General features: G+C 40.0%; 1 protein-coding gene across 4 annotated transcripts in view; it reads right to left on the bottom strand.

Annotated features, from left to right (window-relative positions):
- The window catches only part of nos1apa (nitric oxide synthase 1 (neuronal) adaptor protein a), a 143,612-nt gene that overhangs the window by 88,225 nt on the left and 41,356 nt on the right, over nucleotides 1-14,031 (bottom strand). For 2 of the 4 annotated variants that reach the window (XM_027154433.2, XM_027154431.2), the window contains exons 3-4: nucleotides 2,438-2,530; nucleotides 1,467-1,595 (exon numbers count right to left, since the gene is read on the bottom strand). In XM_027154433.2, the coding sequence (XP_027010234.1) occupies nucleotides 1,467-1,595; nucleotides 2,438-2,530 (222 nt within the window). The remainder of the gene's footprint in view (nucleotides 1-1,466; nucleotides 1,596-2,437; nucleotides 2,531-14,031) is intronic. The other 2 variants (XM_047813730.1, XM_027154432.2) reach the window with 1 other exon arrangement.

The following is a 14,031-nucleotide window of genomic DNA, read 5'->3' as shown; positions in this document are numbered from 1 at the left end:
AAGCAGAACACAATTGAAGCTGCTACAATCTCTAGATGCTTTAGGATCCTCACAGGGTTTACGCCACTTCTCACTAAAAGTCCAGAAACTAAAATAACTAATTAGTTAAAATACATTCTGCTTAAGTTGGTGGTGGTTATTAAACACAAGGACGTTTCAGTTCAGCTCCTACATGAAGCCATCTGATAAAGTCGCACCCTGATTAGTTCTGATTTAATGATTATCCTCCATGGATACGAATGTAGAGTCTAATATAGTAATGAAGCTCTACACAGCACTTGTAATTAGACATGTTATAAATCAATGATGTAGCAAAACATAAACTGCCTCGGACATCAAACCTGCCTCTGGCGTTTCATCATACGAATGGTGGGCAGATATATATTTCAGATTGTAATATCAATTCCTTTAAATGTAAAATAAACAACGTGTAATAGAAGATATATAGAAGCAATAATTTTGGCACATGTAGGTTGGGGTCAGAGCACAGGGTCAGTCATGATACAGGCCACTGGTGCAGTAAGGGTTAAGGGCCTTGCTCAAGGGCCCAACAGTGGCAGTTTGGCAGTGCTGGGGCTTAAACCCTAATCTTCCGATCAACAACCCAGAGCCTTAGCCGCTTGAGCCAATGATGCCGTACTGCACTACTTTTTGGCTTTATCTATGTCCAGTGCATCTGCAGTATGTGAACAATTTCTAAAGACAAGAATGTAAATACAGTAAAGCAAAACGCATTTGTCAAATAGTTCAGAACGCGAGTTCTGCCTAAATGCATAATACTGTTAGCAAAATTCTGGAGTTTTGTTTTCTACTACATACTGTATATACACTATATGGGCAAACATATGAGGACACCTGACCAGTACTGCCATGTGTCCCCCTGCCTAGGTTCCCTCTTTGCTGTTAGAAGATTCTCCAGTCTTCTGCGAAAGGCTTTCCACTGGATGTTAGAATGTGGTTCTGATGATTACTTGTTATTCATCCACAAGAGCGCGAGTGTCAGGACTCAGCCCGGACTTTGGCCATGTGCATTTGTTTATGTTCCTCGTCACGTGTCTGCCCCGCCTTTGTCTGCTCCTCCCGCCTTTCCCATTGTCATTACCTTTGTCTATTTAACTGTGCCGTGTTGCCTTGTGCGGCACGGAATCTACTGTTGTCTTGTCCTGTTGTCCTGTCTCTAGTCTGTGTCATGTTTCGTGTCTTTTTGTTATTAAACCTTGCTTATTTGGCTATCCTTCATTTGGGTCCGTTTTATATGCTCACTTTCCCATTCCCACCCACCAGCCTGCTTTCCTCCATCATGCAACGAGGAAAAATACATTCTTCAAGAAGATGTGCTTCCTTTAAAACACAGGGAGCTAGAAAACATTCTAAACAGCTGCTTCACAGCACGGCCTAACACACCCGAAGCAAAGCGCTATCTGCCCTTTTCCACATACACAAGCCCACAAAATCCCAGAACTTACTAGTATGGCTGTAAATGACAAACTGTTCCTCTCCTTCCCGTCAGAAAGCACAGCCAATTTTGCTCTCTTGGACTTGTCAGGGTTTGATCTTGCAAATGCGCCTTTGCTGCACCGCTCAGGAGCCCCCAGCAATTGGGCATGAATAAAATATAGACAGCAGATAAACAAAACAATCAAAGGCACATGATACCATCCTGAAAAACGGAGCTTCACAATTGCTTTGCTCTGCCGAATATGTAGATGGCTGCAGATGTAAAATGGGGTAAAAAAAAAAAACTGTGTTTAAACGGGCCAGGAATTACATTTGGGGCACATTTGTGAGCTTTAATCTATGCTTATTTATACATTCAAACAAAAAATGTACAACGACAATCCAACAGACATTAGAATAATACTACGTTAGCCGACCCTTTAAAAGGAAAAGAGTTCTCGCTTAAATGTCATTAAATGTCATTTGTTTACAAGAGGATGCTACAGACACACACACACACACACACACACACACACACACACACACACACACACACACTACTCCAATCTCCACCCATTCACTGAATTACATCTGATTGCTTCCTCAGCTGACTAGCCAGTGCTGCAATTATTCTTCTTTCATTACCAGGGAAACCCCTTAAATTTTCCCACAGTGTTTAAAAACATGGACAATTTGACCAAACAAGAAAAAAAAAAGAAAAGGAAAAAAAAGAGAGAGATGACATTTCTGACATTCACTATGTTTCACAATGTACAGGTTCGCTGTAGTGTTGTAATTATAAATAATAAACCTGTGGAAAAATAAAGTAGTAATCGTTTTTATGAACGTGTACAAAATAAAGTATGAATACTTTAAACATACATTAAAAAATGTTTGGAATGACTATAAAAAAAAAAGTTACTGCAAACAATACAATATATATGATAATATACTGTGTGTTAAAAACACTAAAGTAAACCTGGACCACCCAGATCCTCACCTTCTTCTTCTTGCGCAGCACAACTTTCACTCCATCCACAGAGACCATAATGTTGACTTTCTTCTTCTTGATGTTCTTCACTTTAAATTCATACTGTACATGAAACAGAGAAAAGGAGATAGAATAAAGACATTACTTTCCATCTGCCTCACAAAACAGCAAACATGTATTCGTTATCATAATTAGACTTATTCTACGCTATTTCATATTAATATGACTAACTATCTATCTATCTGTCTATCTGTCTATCTATCTAACTATCTATCTATCTGTCTATCTGTCTATCTATCTATCTATCTATCTATCTATCTATCTATCTATCTATCTATCTATCTATTTTCCCTCCCTATTTACTTTACTCATTTGTTTCCTTCCTTCCTTTTTTCCCTTTCCTTCCTTCCTTCCTTCCTTCCTTCCTTCCTTCCTTCCTTCGCTCCTTCCTCTTCCTTCCTTCATTCCTTCCTTCCTTCCCATCATTTTCCCTTCCCTCTGTCATATTCCCTATTTTCCATCATTCCTCCCATCTCTCTCTCTCTCTCTCTCTCTCTGTCTCTCTCTCTCTCTCTCTCTCTCTCTCTCTCTCTCTCTCTCTCTCTCTCTCTCTTTTTGTAATAAAAGGTGCCCTGGTGAGGAAAATATTTTGGCAATTAAAATGCAAAGGAGGGTGCTGTGGCTTTCATTAAAAAGTGTCTAGCGTCTCATTAAAAAACAGGAACGGCCTGCCGGGTGAAAAGTGTATCAGAATTAGTAGCTTTTTTTTTCAGAAACTGTCATTTTCTTTTATACGAGTTTCTTTGTAGAATCTCGTCTACCCCGTATGAACCTTAATAACCTGTCGTCTGTCTTTCTCTATTATAGATTTCTCTGATGCACCTTCAATTGTGAAAGTATAAGCGGGTAAAACGTAGATGCTCTTGTTTATCTGGGTGGTCTGTCTCTGTCTCTCTCTCTGTTTCTGTCTGTCTCTCTGTCTCTCTGTTTCTGTCTGTCTCTCTGTCTCTCTCTTTGTTTCTGTCTGTCTCTCTGTCTCTCTCTCTCTCTGTCTGTCTCTCTCTCTCTGTTTCTGTCTGTCTCTCTCTCTGTTTCTGTCTGTCTCTCTCTCTCTGTTTTTGTCCGTCTCTCTCTCTCTCTCTCTCTCTCTCTCTCTCTCTCTCTCTCTCTCTCTCTCTCTCTCCCCCTCTGCATTCTACTTAACACAGAGCACATACATAGCTTCTAGAATTTTAGATTAGTTAGCGCTAATAATGTATTTGTTCGATTTACATTCTTTCAGTTTTGAAAGAAAAGCCGAACAAAAAAAATAAAATAAATTAACTTCATTCTAATGGACAGATGCTACAGCTTGGAAAATAAACACAAGCTTTTAAAATAAAAATAAAAAAATAAGCTAAATTTAAATAAAAGCTTTTAAATAAGAGGTTATAAACATATGGGTTTTTTTCAGTAAGCTGCATAATATAATTTAGTTTTATGTTTATTATCTCAAAAAAAAACATATTTCTTCTTGTTCTTCTTCTTTCTTTTCATTTCTCCCTCTCTCAGTATTATTATTATTATTATTATTATTATTATTATTATTATTATTATTATTATTATTATTATGCATTCAGAACACTGCGTTCTATCAGTACCGGCTCCTTGGGTGCTCTGAAAAGTGCACTCAAATAAAATGCTATTATCAATATATTAGATTGTAATATATGGGTTGTTTTCCTTCTGCCTGGATGCTGTGTTTCTTCCCCATGCGATTTTTAGCTCTACATATCTGACTGGCCATAAGCAGCATCCGAGCATCCAATATTTTACCTTTGATTTTTTTTTAGAATCTAGAGTCCCACCCACGAGACCCGGCTTTTTCCTAATAGCCACGTGATGTCGGCCACATGCGAGGTCTCAGACTGTTGCTCATGCTGCGTCACTCTGCGTCACAGAGGAAAGCTCTATCCGCCCACTTCCGCACGTTTTTTTTTTAAACCGAGCATTTAAAAACAAAAACAAAACAAACAAACCAGATAAAACAGTGACGATCATTGTTATGCAATTCGATTCAATGAGGATTCGGACATTCTACGAGAAGATGCCAACTCGAGAAGAAGTAGCCTTGATGCATGTCTTCCTTGTACCTGAGAGAAGGGGTAAGTCAGACATTCGGGCAGACGATGCTTGAGGATCAGAGAGAGTGTTGTGCGATGCGTTTACCTTTGAGGTAAGAGGTTACTTATCCGTTTTTTGGCTTTATAGGCAAGCATCAGCGCCTTAAATCTGATGTGGGCAGCTTGTAGACAGACTGTAGCAATGAGGTGGTGCTGGAAAATGTTGAAAAATTGAAAACAACTTGTTTTTCTGCATTCTGGATAATTTGCAGAAATGGAATGGTGCTCAGAGGCAGAGCTGCCAGAAATAAGGTGCAGTAGTACAGGCTTGAAATGATATAATGGCCTGAATGCGCACCTGAGTGACCGTGTCACGTGTGGACGGAAAAAAAGACGAATTGTTCTGCTGACGTACGATAGGAGACAACGATATGAGCATGTCAGATAAGCAACTGAATGTCCATGATTGCTCCCAAGGCTGCAGAAGGCCTACCGTTAATGACAAGACAGCACACCTTACTTCTTATCCGTTTATAGTCCGATTTAATATTCAGGAACTAAAGGATTCCTTTATAATGTATGCTATAGTAGATATAAACTATCCTTTCTCCAGCCTTGAATTTAATCAGCATAAACCAGAACGTTTAAAGCTCTCTGTCCTGATAGATTTTGTATTTATTAAAACAATTAAAAAAAGAATAAAAAAAAAAAAGAACAGCTTTACCATGAAACGTTAAACACACGGTTCCCGATCCATAAAACGTCCACCTTATCAGAATAAGTGCGTGAATATAAACTGCGAAATTAACAGCGCCGTAACATCAGACGCTCTGAAACCTCGCCTTGAGTATTTATTCGTTGATTACAGTACAGCGGCGAAGACATCGGCGTGGACGATTTAAGACTGGGATTACGTACAATCGCATGCATATCTGCTTCAAAAAAAAAGCATGTGTGGATTCATTCTACACACTCTGAATGTGTGTATGAGAGAGCTTTCGGATTTAATTTCACGCCACAGGTGAACATGGATAGAAAGCATCCCTTATGATGAGAATATTCACCCATGACTGGTGCGAGGACTAAAGAGCTGCCACTTTAACCCCATATTTTACATGCTGTTAGCCGAGCTAGCGTTATCCGGAGACGCTGGGGCGTCGCTGTCCTCCCAATTATCTATAACGACGCACAGTATCTTGAAGGTGCAGGTGCTGAATACAGAAGGGAAAGTCAGTACAGAGACAGAGAAAGAAAAAGCGTAAAGGCCACTTCTATATTTCTCTCTCACTCTTTCTCTCACTGGTAAAGGCCAGCTTATCATCTGTAATTGGTAAACTATTGCCTTAAACATGAGATTTCTGGAACTGATGTGATTAGGAGGAAGGAAGAAAGTAGGAAGGAAAGGAAGGAAGGAAGGAAGGAAGGAAGGAAGGAAGGAAGGAAGAGGAAGGAGGGAGGGAGGGAGGGAAGTTAGGAAGAAAGTAAGAAGGGAAGGAAGGAAGGAAGGAAGGAAGGAAGGAAGGAAGGAAGGAAGGAAGGAAGGAAGGAAGGAAGAAGGGAAGGAAGGAAGGAAGGAAGGAAGGAAGGAAGGAAGGAAGGAAGGAAGGAAGGAAGGAAGGAAGGAAGGAAGGAAGAGGAAGCAGGGAGGGAAGGAAGGAAGAAAGTAAGAAGGGAAGGAATGAGGGAAGGAAGGAAGGAATGACTTGTGATTAGATCTTATTTCATTAATAAATGTGAACCCGTGGGATTCAGCTGCCTACCAGCATTAAGTCTGTTCCTCTTTCTCACACGACTGTAATGAACAATGAAGCAGGATTTGAGGTGTGGATACAAGTGAGGAAAATGGACAGAGTAATCAAGCTGGAAAAGACGCAGTACAATCCCTGGAAGAGGGAAGGGAATGTGATCTGTGGAAACAGACTTGGACACGGTAGCAGGAAAGAGTCTGACGGCTCGGATATTTATTCTGAAGCACGCCGAGATCTCGGGCATCTCAGAGATGACGTTATTTCTATTAAATGCAAAACTCAAAGGAATTTTTGTACTAAGTGTCGATTCACTTTGGAGGAAATTTCACCTGTATATTCCGCTACATTCCCTCTTAAACAGCACATCAGTCGTAGTGGTACATGTAAAATATGTAAAACCTTAAACATCTTTGTGTTATTTCACATCGTCCATATTAAATGTGATGTACGCACCACTTCACACCTCGCTGCTCAAGTCTGCACAGGCTACATAAGTACTGTGGTCCAGTATTTTTTACCTATATACTGTATATATTTGCACTTTAGATTTTTTATAGTTATATAAATATACATTTAATATATTATATAGTTTAGATTCAAGATTTCTGCTCTGAGAACACGGTGTACTCCAGCAAAAAGTATTTACTAGTATTAAAGAAGGATAAATGTTGCTGTTAATGCAAAACAAATGCTGCTGCTGCTGCTGCTGCTGCGAGAGAGAGAGAGAGAGAGAGAGAGAGAGAGAGAGAGAGAGAGAGAGAGAGAGAGAGAGAGAGAGAGAAGGGGAAGGAAGGAAGGAAGGAAGGAAGGAAGGAAGGAAGGAAGGAAGGAAGGAAGGAAGGAAGGACAATAGGAAATAATGTGACAAATAAGGAAAGTAAAGAGGGAGGGAAAATATAGGAAAAAGAAAGAAAGAAAGAAAGAAAGAAAGAAAGAAAGAAAGAAAGAAAGAAAGAAAGAAAGAAAGAAAGAAAGAAAGAAAGAACGAAAGAAAGAAAGTATATATATAAATATATATAAAGTATAAAAAATATTAAATAATTTTAGATACAGAAAATAAACTGCGACAAAATCAGGCACAAAAATAACAACAACAACAACACCAACACCAACAACAACAACAACAATAAAACTCTTTCGTCCTGGACATTCTGTGCTACGCAAAAAAAAAAAAGGATTATTTGATTATTTTTTATTTTATTTTACTATTTTATTCATTCTCATGGTTGTTTCTTGAAGCTGTACAACCATAACCATCTACAGCTTTGCAACAACAATAGCGTTCATTTGTCATTATGTGTGTGTGTGTGTATATATATATATATATATAATTTCTTTACTTTTTTCTGCTTAAGACCACAGCATTACGTATTATTTGTGTTAGTACACGTGTGTAAATTTGGTGTAGATTTAGACACCAAGTTTCCTAATCATCGGGTCATGACCGTAAGCAGCACACTGGCACCGTTTCCAGCTCACTCCGCTAGCTAATACATGTATGATCAGTAATTCCCTGAGAAATAAAAAGATCACACACATTTATTTGCAGTGTGGTCTGAGAAATGTTTGCGCATTAACAAACGGCTTTTAATGATCCGTAAATCCATAATAATAAAGATTTGCTGACAGCTGGGAGAAAAAGCCTAGCTCGAGTTTCCCTCAGCCGGACAATGAAACGCATTGATCGTGCCTCGAATTCCACTCGGACCTTAATCTGCAAAGCCACCGCAGCCTGAATGCTATTAGCTAACACACACACAAAGCTGATGGATACTAGTCACGGTAAAGTGGGAGTGTGTTCTAGCATAGCGGGTCAGTCACAACGGTTAGTGATAGTGATTCACTGAACACACTGTTACTACATTCTAATCTGTTACATGATTAAATACTTATTCACCGTATAACGAGTTTATCGCCAGGAGTCTGATATAAAACGAGTCAGGACTCGTTGGCTTTCGGTGTGAGACGTTTGTTTTTAACCTCATGCTGAATTTGAGTGTTTGAAGACAAGACCTTCGAATATAAGACGCTTATAATCAAGCGCTCGGGGCATCTCAGAGAGCAGAAATAGGTTCGAATCTCCATTTACTTTATAAAGAAAAACATTTCTTTCTATGGAAAAGAAAACATACATTTTCTTTCCTAGGAATATATTGGTCCTAGTGTGTAAAAACAAAACAAAAAAAAAATAGGGCATAAAAGTTTGGGCACCACTGGTTAACCCTCTGGGGTCTGACCATTTTGGGACACTGGCAGAGGTTCTGACATGCTCTTACATTTGGTCTTTTTTCAGTTATTTCAAAACATATTAATGGCTAATATCACATAACATTGTATTCAGCACAAACTGGGCTACAATATTATGTAAGTAAAATGTATGTACATGTTTGTATTTTTAAGTAAATGATGTTTATGCGTGGGTAGTAAAAAAAAAAAGAAAAAGAAAAGATGCTGAAATAAGGCCAAGAAAAGAATCTCTGTTAATGTGAACTGTTAAGCAAGCAGAAGATGAAAGTATCTCCGAAAGATGTAAAGTTACAGAGAAACCCATGGCTGCTGATGGCTGGGACAAGGTTAAAGGAAATTTGCTATTTCCTAACGAGTATTAAACAAGACATGACCCTAACAGGCTAATTAAGGCCTGATACCTTGGTCAAAGTTATCTAAGGAGGTTTTTACACCTGGTCACTTCATGTGTTTTCTGTGATCAGATAGCTATCCGATGGTAAAAAGACCAGGTGTAAATGCCCTCCGAAACATTTTCGAGACGGATATAAATCCGATCGTTCAAACCCCTTCAGGAGGAGGTCTGGGACGCATTTCAGATGAAACTGGACAGGTGTAAATGAATGTGGTTGTTCAAGCTACATACGTCAGCGCTATACTCCTCCCAAACGGAAGTACGTCAATGCAAAAAATAAATGCTGTCTTTTGTAGCATAACCGTCGTTTTTGGATGGATATCCGATTCGCCGAGACACATTTATGTGGCCTGATGTAAATGGAACAGTTTTAACAATTCAGATAGCTATCGGATCAGAGAAAACACATGAAGTGACCGGGTGTAAAAAAAAAGTCTCCTGAGGATCCCAATCTTTCACAGCATGCTGCTTTCACTTTTTCACTTTAACATTATAGTAAACAAAAAAAAACAATACACGGATATTGCTTAAAATATTGCAAAAAAAAACGTGTGTTTTGCTTATGACTTTATGCCTTTTGGAGATTATTTAATCTTCCATTTGCTTAACCTGGGGTGCCCAAACTTTTGCATGCCAACCGTATGTAGGATACACTACAAATTCTTCAAGCTCTGAGTGTTTAAGCTTCATATTAAGCACCACTGTGGAGTGTAACATCATAAAGATATTCACAGAACATCAGCGTATATTATTCAGGTTACACCTCGACTACACAAGTAAGACTTTTACTGTAAATGATATCAAGGTGAACAGGATGCTGGAAGTTGTTTGCTAACTACAGTTCCTGATTAGCATGTAGATAGATTTGGTATCTTTTGCTAGGCTGTTGTGTCCAGAACAGACTGAAATACCTATCGGACTCCATCTCCAAATGAAATGTCAGGCTCATTACGCTCATTTCAATGGACTCCTTACAACAATAGCGCAGTTAGATGTGAGATATACAGTAGCATTCCAGAGCGCAGTGACATTTCCATATTTAGGGCTTCAGGGGTTTGATGTGATGCAGGGGATTAAACAAAAAAATAATACGAGTGCTTAAGGGCAGCGTTTGCAAACCGCAGACGTTTGCTTCCGAGACTCACGCACAAAAAGGAAGATTGAGATGAGTTTATAAGCTGTTATGTATTTACAGGGTTACTTATTACAGCTCAGTGCTGAACAAATAATGAATACACAAGCTAGCTTAACGGGCATGTTAAAGCAGTGGTCCCCAACCCCCGGGCCGCGGACCGGTACCGGTTCATGGACCAAATGGTACCGGGCCCCCCAAGAAACATTAAATTATTTCCATTTTATTTACTGTGGTGTATTTCTCTCAGGTTTGTGCAACTTTACATGGACGAGAGGTTAACTGAGAGACGTCACCTAAAGCCACACCAATACCGCGCATGCGCAAAATATCATTCTATCGGGCCGGGTTTAGGTGACGTCTGGAGCTGAGCGGCTGCAAGCGGCAGTGGCGTTGTAGCTTTGGTGGAGAGAGAAGGTGTGTATCGCTCTTCTCTCTGTTCACCGGTACTTTGTCATGTTTAACAGTGCTTGGTGTACGTGTATATTGTGTTTGCTCAAATTTAACCCACAAATTAGCAAAAATGAGCACGAAACAGACGTCGTTAGAACGTTAGAAGTTAGAAACTCTGCCGGTGTTCTGGATTAAAGTCATGGCGGAATAGCCTGAGATTGCCACCACAGCACTTACATCCCTATTGCCATTTCCGACATCCTATCTGTATGAAGCGGGGTTTTCTGCAGTGATGGCAACCAAAACAAAACAACGGAATAAACTGGACACTTCGGGTGTCATTGTCTCCTATTACCCCAGATGGAACCGTCTCGTTGCAAAGTTCTCATTGATTTAGCGTTGTAGTGAGTTAAAAAGGCATGATTAAATACAATTAAATTAAAATTATTAATTTTAATTTAATTGTATAGACGCCACCCCACACCCCCACCTCCAGCGGGCCTCGGTAAAATTATCAAACATTGACCGGTCCGCGGCGAAAAAAAGGTTGGGGACCACTGTGTTAAAGCACCGATGCGCTAGCCTGTCTCATGTTGTGTTGCCTGGAATAAAGGGTAGCTAACATAGTAAGGTTATAGCATTGAGGAAGTGGATACTGTGTAAACATGTAAACATAGCTACATGCTAAATGAATGTCAGTCAGGAATTACATGACATCAAATTAAAATGGAAAATTCATGTTATAAAAAAGGTATTATACATAAATGTCAATTGTTCAGGTGGTTTTTTTTTTTTTTTAATTTAGCGTTTTAAACAACTGACATCATCACAAAGTGGAATTGAAATTTTGGATTAAAATATATCACTGATTAGCAAGCCGATAGAGATGACGACAAGGAGGAACTCCCTGAGACGATGGACTTAGGTTAAGGGAGCTTTATTCTTTTTTTTTTCTTCATTGTTGAATATGTTTGTCAACCAAACTTCAAAATAAAACACCAAACACTTCTACCACTATGTATAGTACACTATGTCCACCTTAGCTACAGTATTGTGCATCGTGAAGAGAATTATGTCTAAACCTTTCTAGTTTTGTGCAGGTCAATAAGAAGTGTTTGTAATTTTTCCTTTATTTTGGTTGTTAAACCTACCATCACTGCCGGATCGCTACAAATAAACCACTAAGAGAACCAACTGCGATATTTACTCGCCCAGCATGTCCAGGCATCTTCGTCCACCCCTGCGTTATTTCTAGACTGTTGACATTCTCGTGTCTCGTATAGACATTTAAACGTTTGCTTCTTTCATATATCAGACAGGAAACATAAATAAACGCTTCCTGGTTATTTTAAGGCGACAATCTGTGCGGCGTTTTCATTTCACACGCTTGTGTTGACGGACTCTAGCGATCCAGACAGCATCTGAGTCATGAGACTTTAACGGTACAGCTGTCTAGGCTTACGCTGTGTGGCTGGCATGCAGACAGACGTTGTGTCAGCACATCAGACATCATGGATCACGGTGACGACGTCTGGGCTTTAGCAGTGTTTTGTTTGGCAACCTCTCGGATCAAGCAGGAAAAACAAACAGCTAACTGCTTCGGTCCGGGTTCACTCGCTTATGGAGAGCTTCCAGGTTCTTTTTTCCACCTCTGTAACTGAATCATCTCTGAAAGCTCTGAAAGCCGGAGCCTTCTTAAGCGTAAATGATCTCGTATGTCGCTTCGTTATAAAGGTCGGCTCGCTATGATGTGCGTCCGTTACGTCTCGGTGACAGAAATGTTAAAACCGCACGATAAACGCGACCGTGGTGTGAGGTTTGGTTAGAAGAAACAGAAGATCTGTTCTGTGTCCATGGCTACTATGGACATAATGCTGGATTGTGTTTCCATAGCGACCTGTCGAGTGCTGCCCGAGACATCTTCCAGGACAAAAGGAGAGAAGTGCAATTTGCTGTAAACTGACTTCATTTGATTCAATGAAATAAGGCACATACTACATCTCTCAGATTGCGAGGACATCAAACATGAATAGCGATTGATGCAATCAGTCTATAAGAGCAGAGGCAAACAACTTAATACTGCACGAGAAGAACGATCACACTTTACAAAGTTGGGTCTGAATAAAATGTCTCGCACCGATCGATTTTTACAGCTCCTCATCAAGTTTTCTATTTGTTTCCCCTTAAAGGTTGGGTGCACGATTTTTGAAAGCCAATATTGGCATTTGAAATCACCAAAACAAACACGCCCCTTACCCAAATGGGTGTCACCCCTGTTTTGATAGCTCCGCCCCACACATACATACGCAACCCAGGCAACTATTATTGTGGAACATTTACATCATTTGGCAGACGCCCTTATCCAGAGCGACTTACATTATCTCACTTTTTTATACAGCTGAGCAATTGAGGGTTAAGGGCCTTGCTCAAGGGCCCAACAGTGGCAGCTGGGTGGACCTGGGATCGAACTCACAAACTTTAGTAGCCCTGCACCTTAACCACTAGGCTACCATATGCCCACCTGCTGGGGCAGCTGGCCGAGGGGATATTTTTATCAATAAATGAACTCAATGAGTAATACTGTGGTAATACAAACGTGTATTTGTAGTACTGTGTGTTGTACCGTGAAAGGTTTAGCTCCGTTTCACGCGAAAGTCAACGTTTAACTCCTAGAACCCAGGCAGAGGGAACGGCAGGTATCCGCCATGTCAGTGTTTCAATCGCTTTCGGCTAATGTCACACATGCACACTGAACACTCTGTCCACCGCGTATTGACAAGACACGCCCCTTTATGCTAATGTCACACATGCACACTGAACACTCTGTCCACCGCGTATTGACAAGACACGCCCCTTTATGCTAATGTCACACATGCACACTGAACACTCTGTCCACCGCATATTGACAAAACACACCCCTTTATGCTAATGTCACACATGCACACTGAACACTCTGTCCACCGCGTATTGACAAGACACGCCCCTTTATGCTAATGTCACACATGCACACTGAACACTCTGTCCACCGCGCATTGAAAAGACACGCCCCTTTATGCTGATGTCACACATGCACACTGAACACTCTCTCCACCGCATATTGACAAGACACGCCCCTTTCTGCTTATTGGCTACACGTTTGTTTTGTTAGTTTTCTGAGAGTTTTCTCATTTTTTCAAACATCGTGCACCGCACCTTCAATCAAATCAGAGATAAAAACTTTGACTTTGTTCTCCTACATGAAAATGGGACACTTTTTTAAAAAATTGATAAAATGATAAAAATGCCCTGCTGTGATTTTACCTGCAGTCCAATTATAACTTTGAAAACAGATGTCACACTTGTTTGATTCATTTAACTTTCTCATTTCACTTACAAAAGCTGTGTGAGCAATTCTCCAGAGCTTCATGTCAGTCCGGCTTAAGTACTGTACATAAGTGGGTATGAATACATTATTGTGAACGAACAGATCACGACTTCCAGGCATTGGAAAGCGAATGTAATCGATACCTTTAAAGCAGGATGAGGGAGATATCAAAGCTCTTCCAGCACAGTCTGTACTGTCCATAAATAGCATTAAGAAAGGGGAA

This window comes from Tachysurus fulvidraco, chromosome 5 (assembly GCF_022655615.1).
Source record: "Tachysurus fulvidraco isolate hzauxx_2018 chromosome 5, HZAU_PFXX_2.0, whole genome shotgun sequence".
Taxonomy (NCBI): Eukaryota; Metazoa; Chordata; class Actinopteri; order Siluriformes; family Bagridae; genus Tachysurus; species Tachysurus fulvidraco.
The sequence above is the reverse complement of the archived record's forward strand: the minus strand, read 5'-3'. Positions and strand labels throughout refer to the sequence as shown.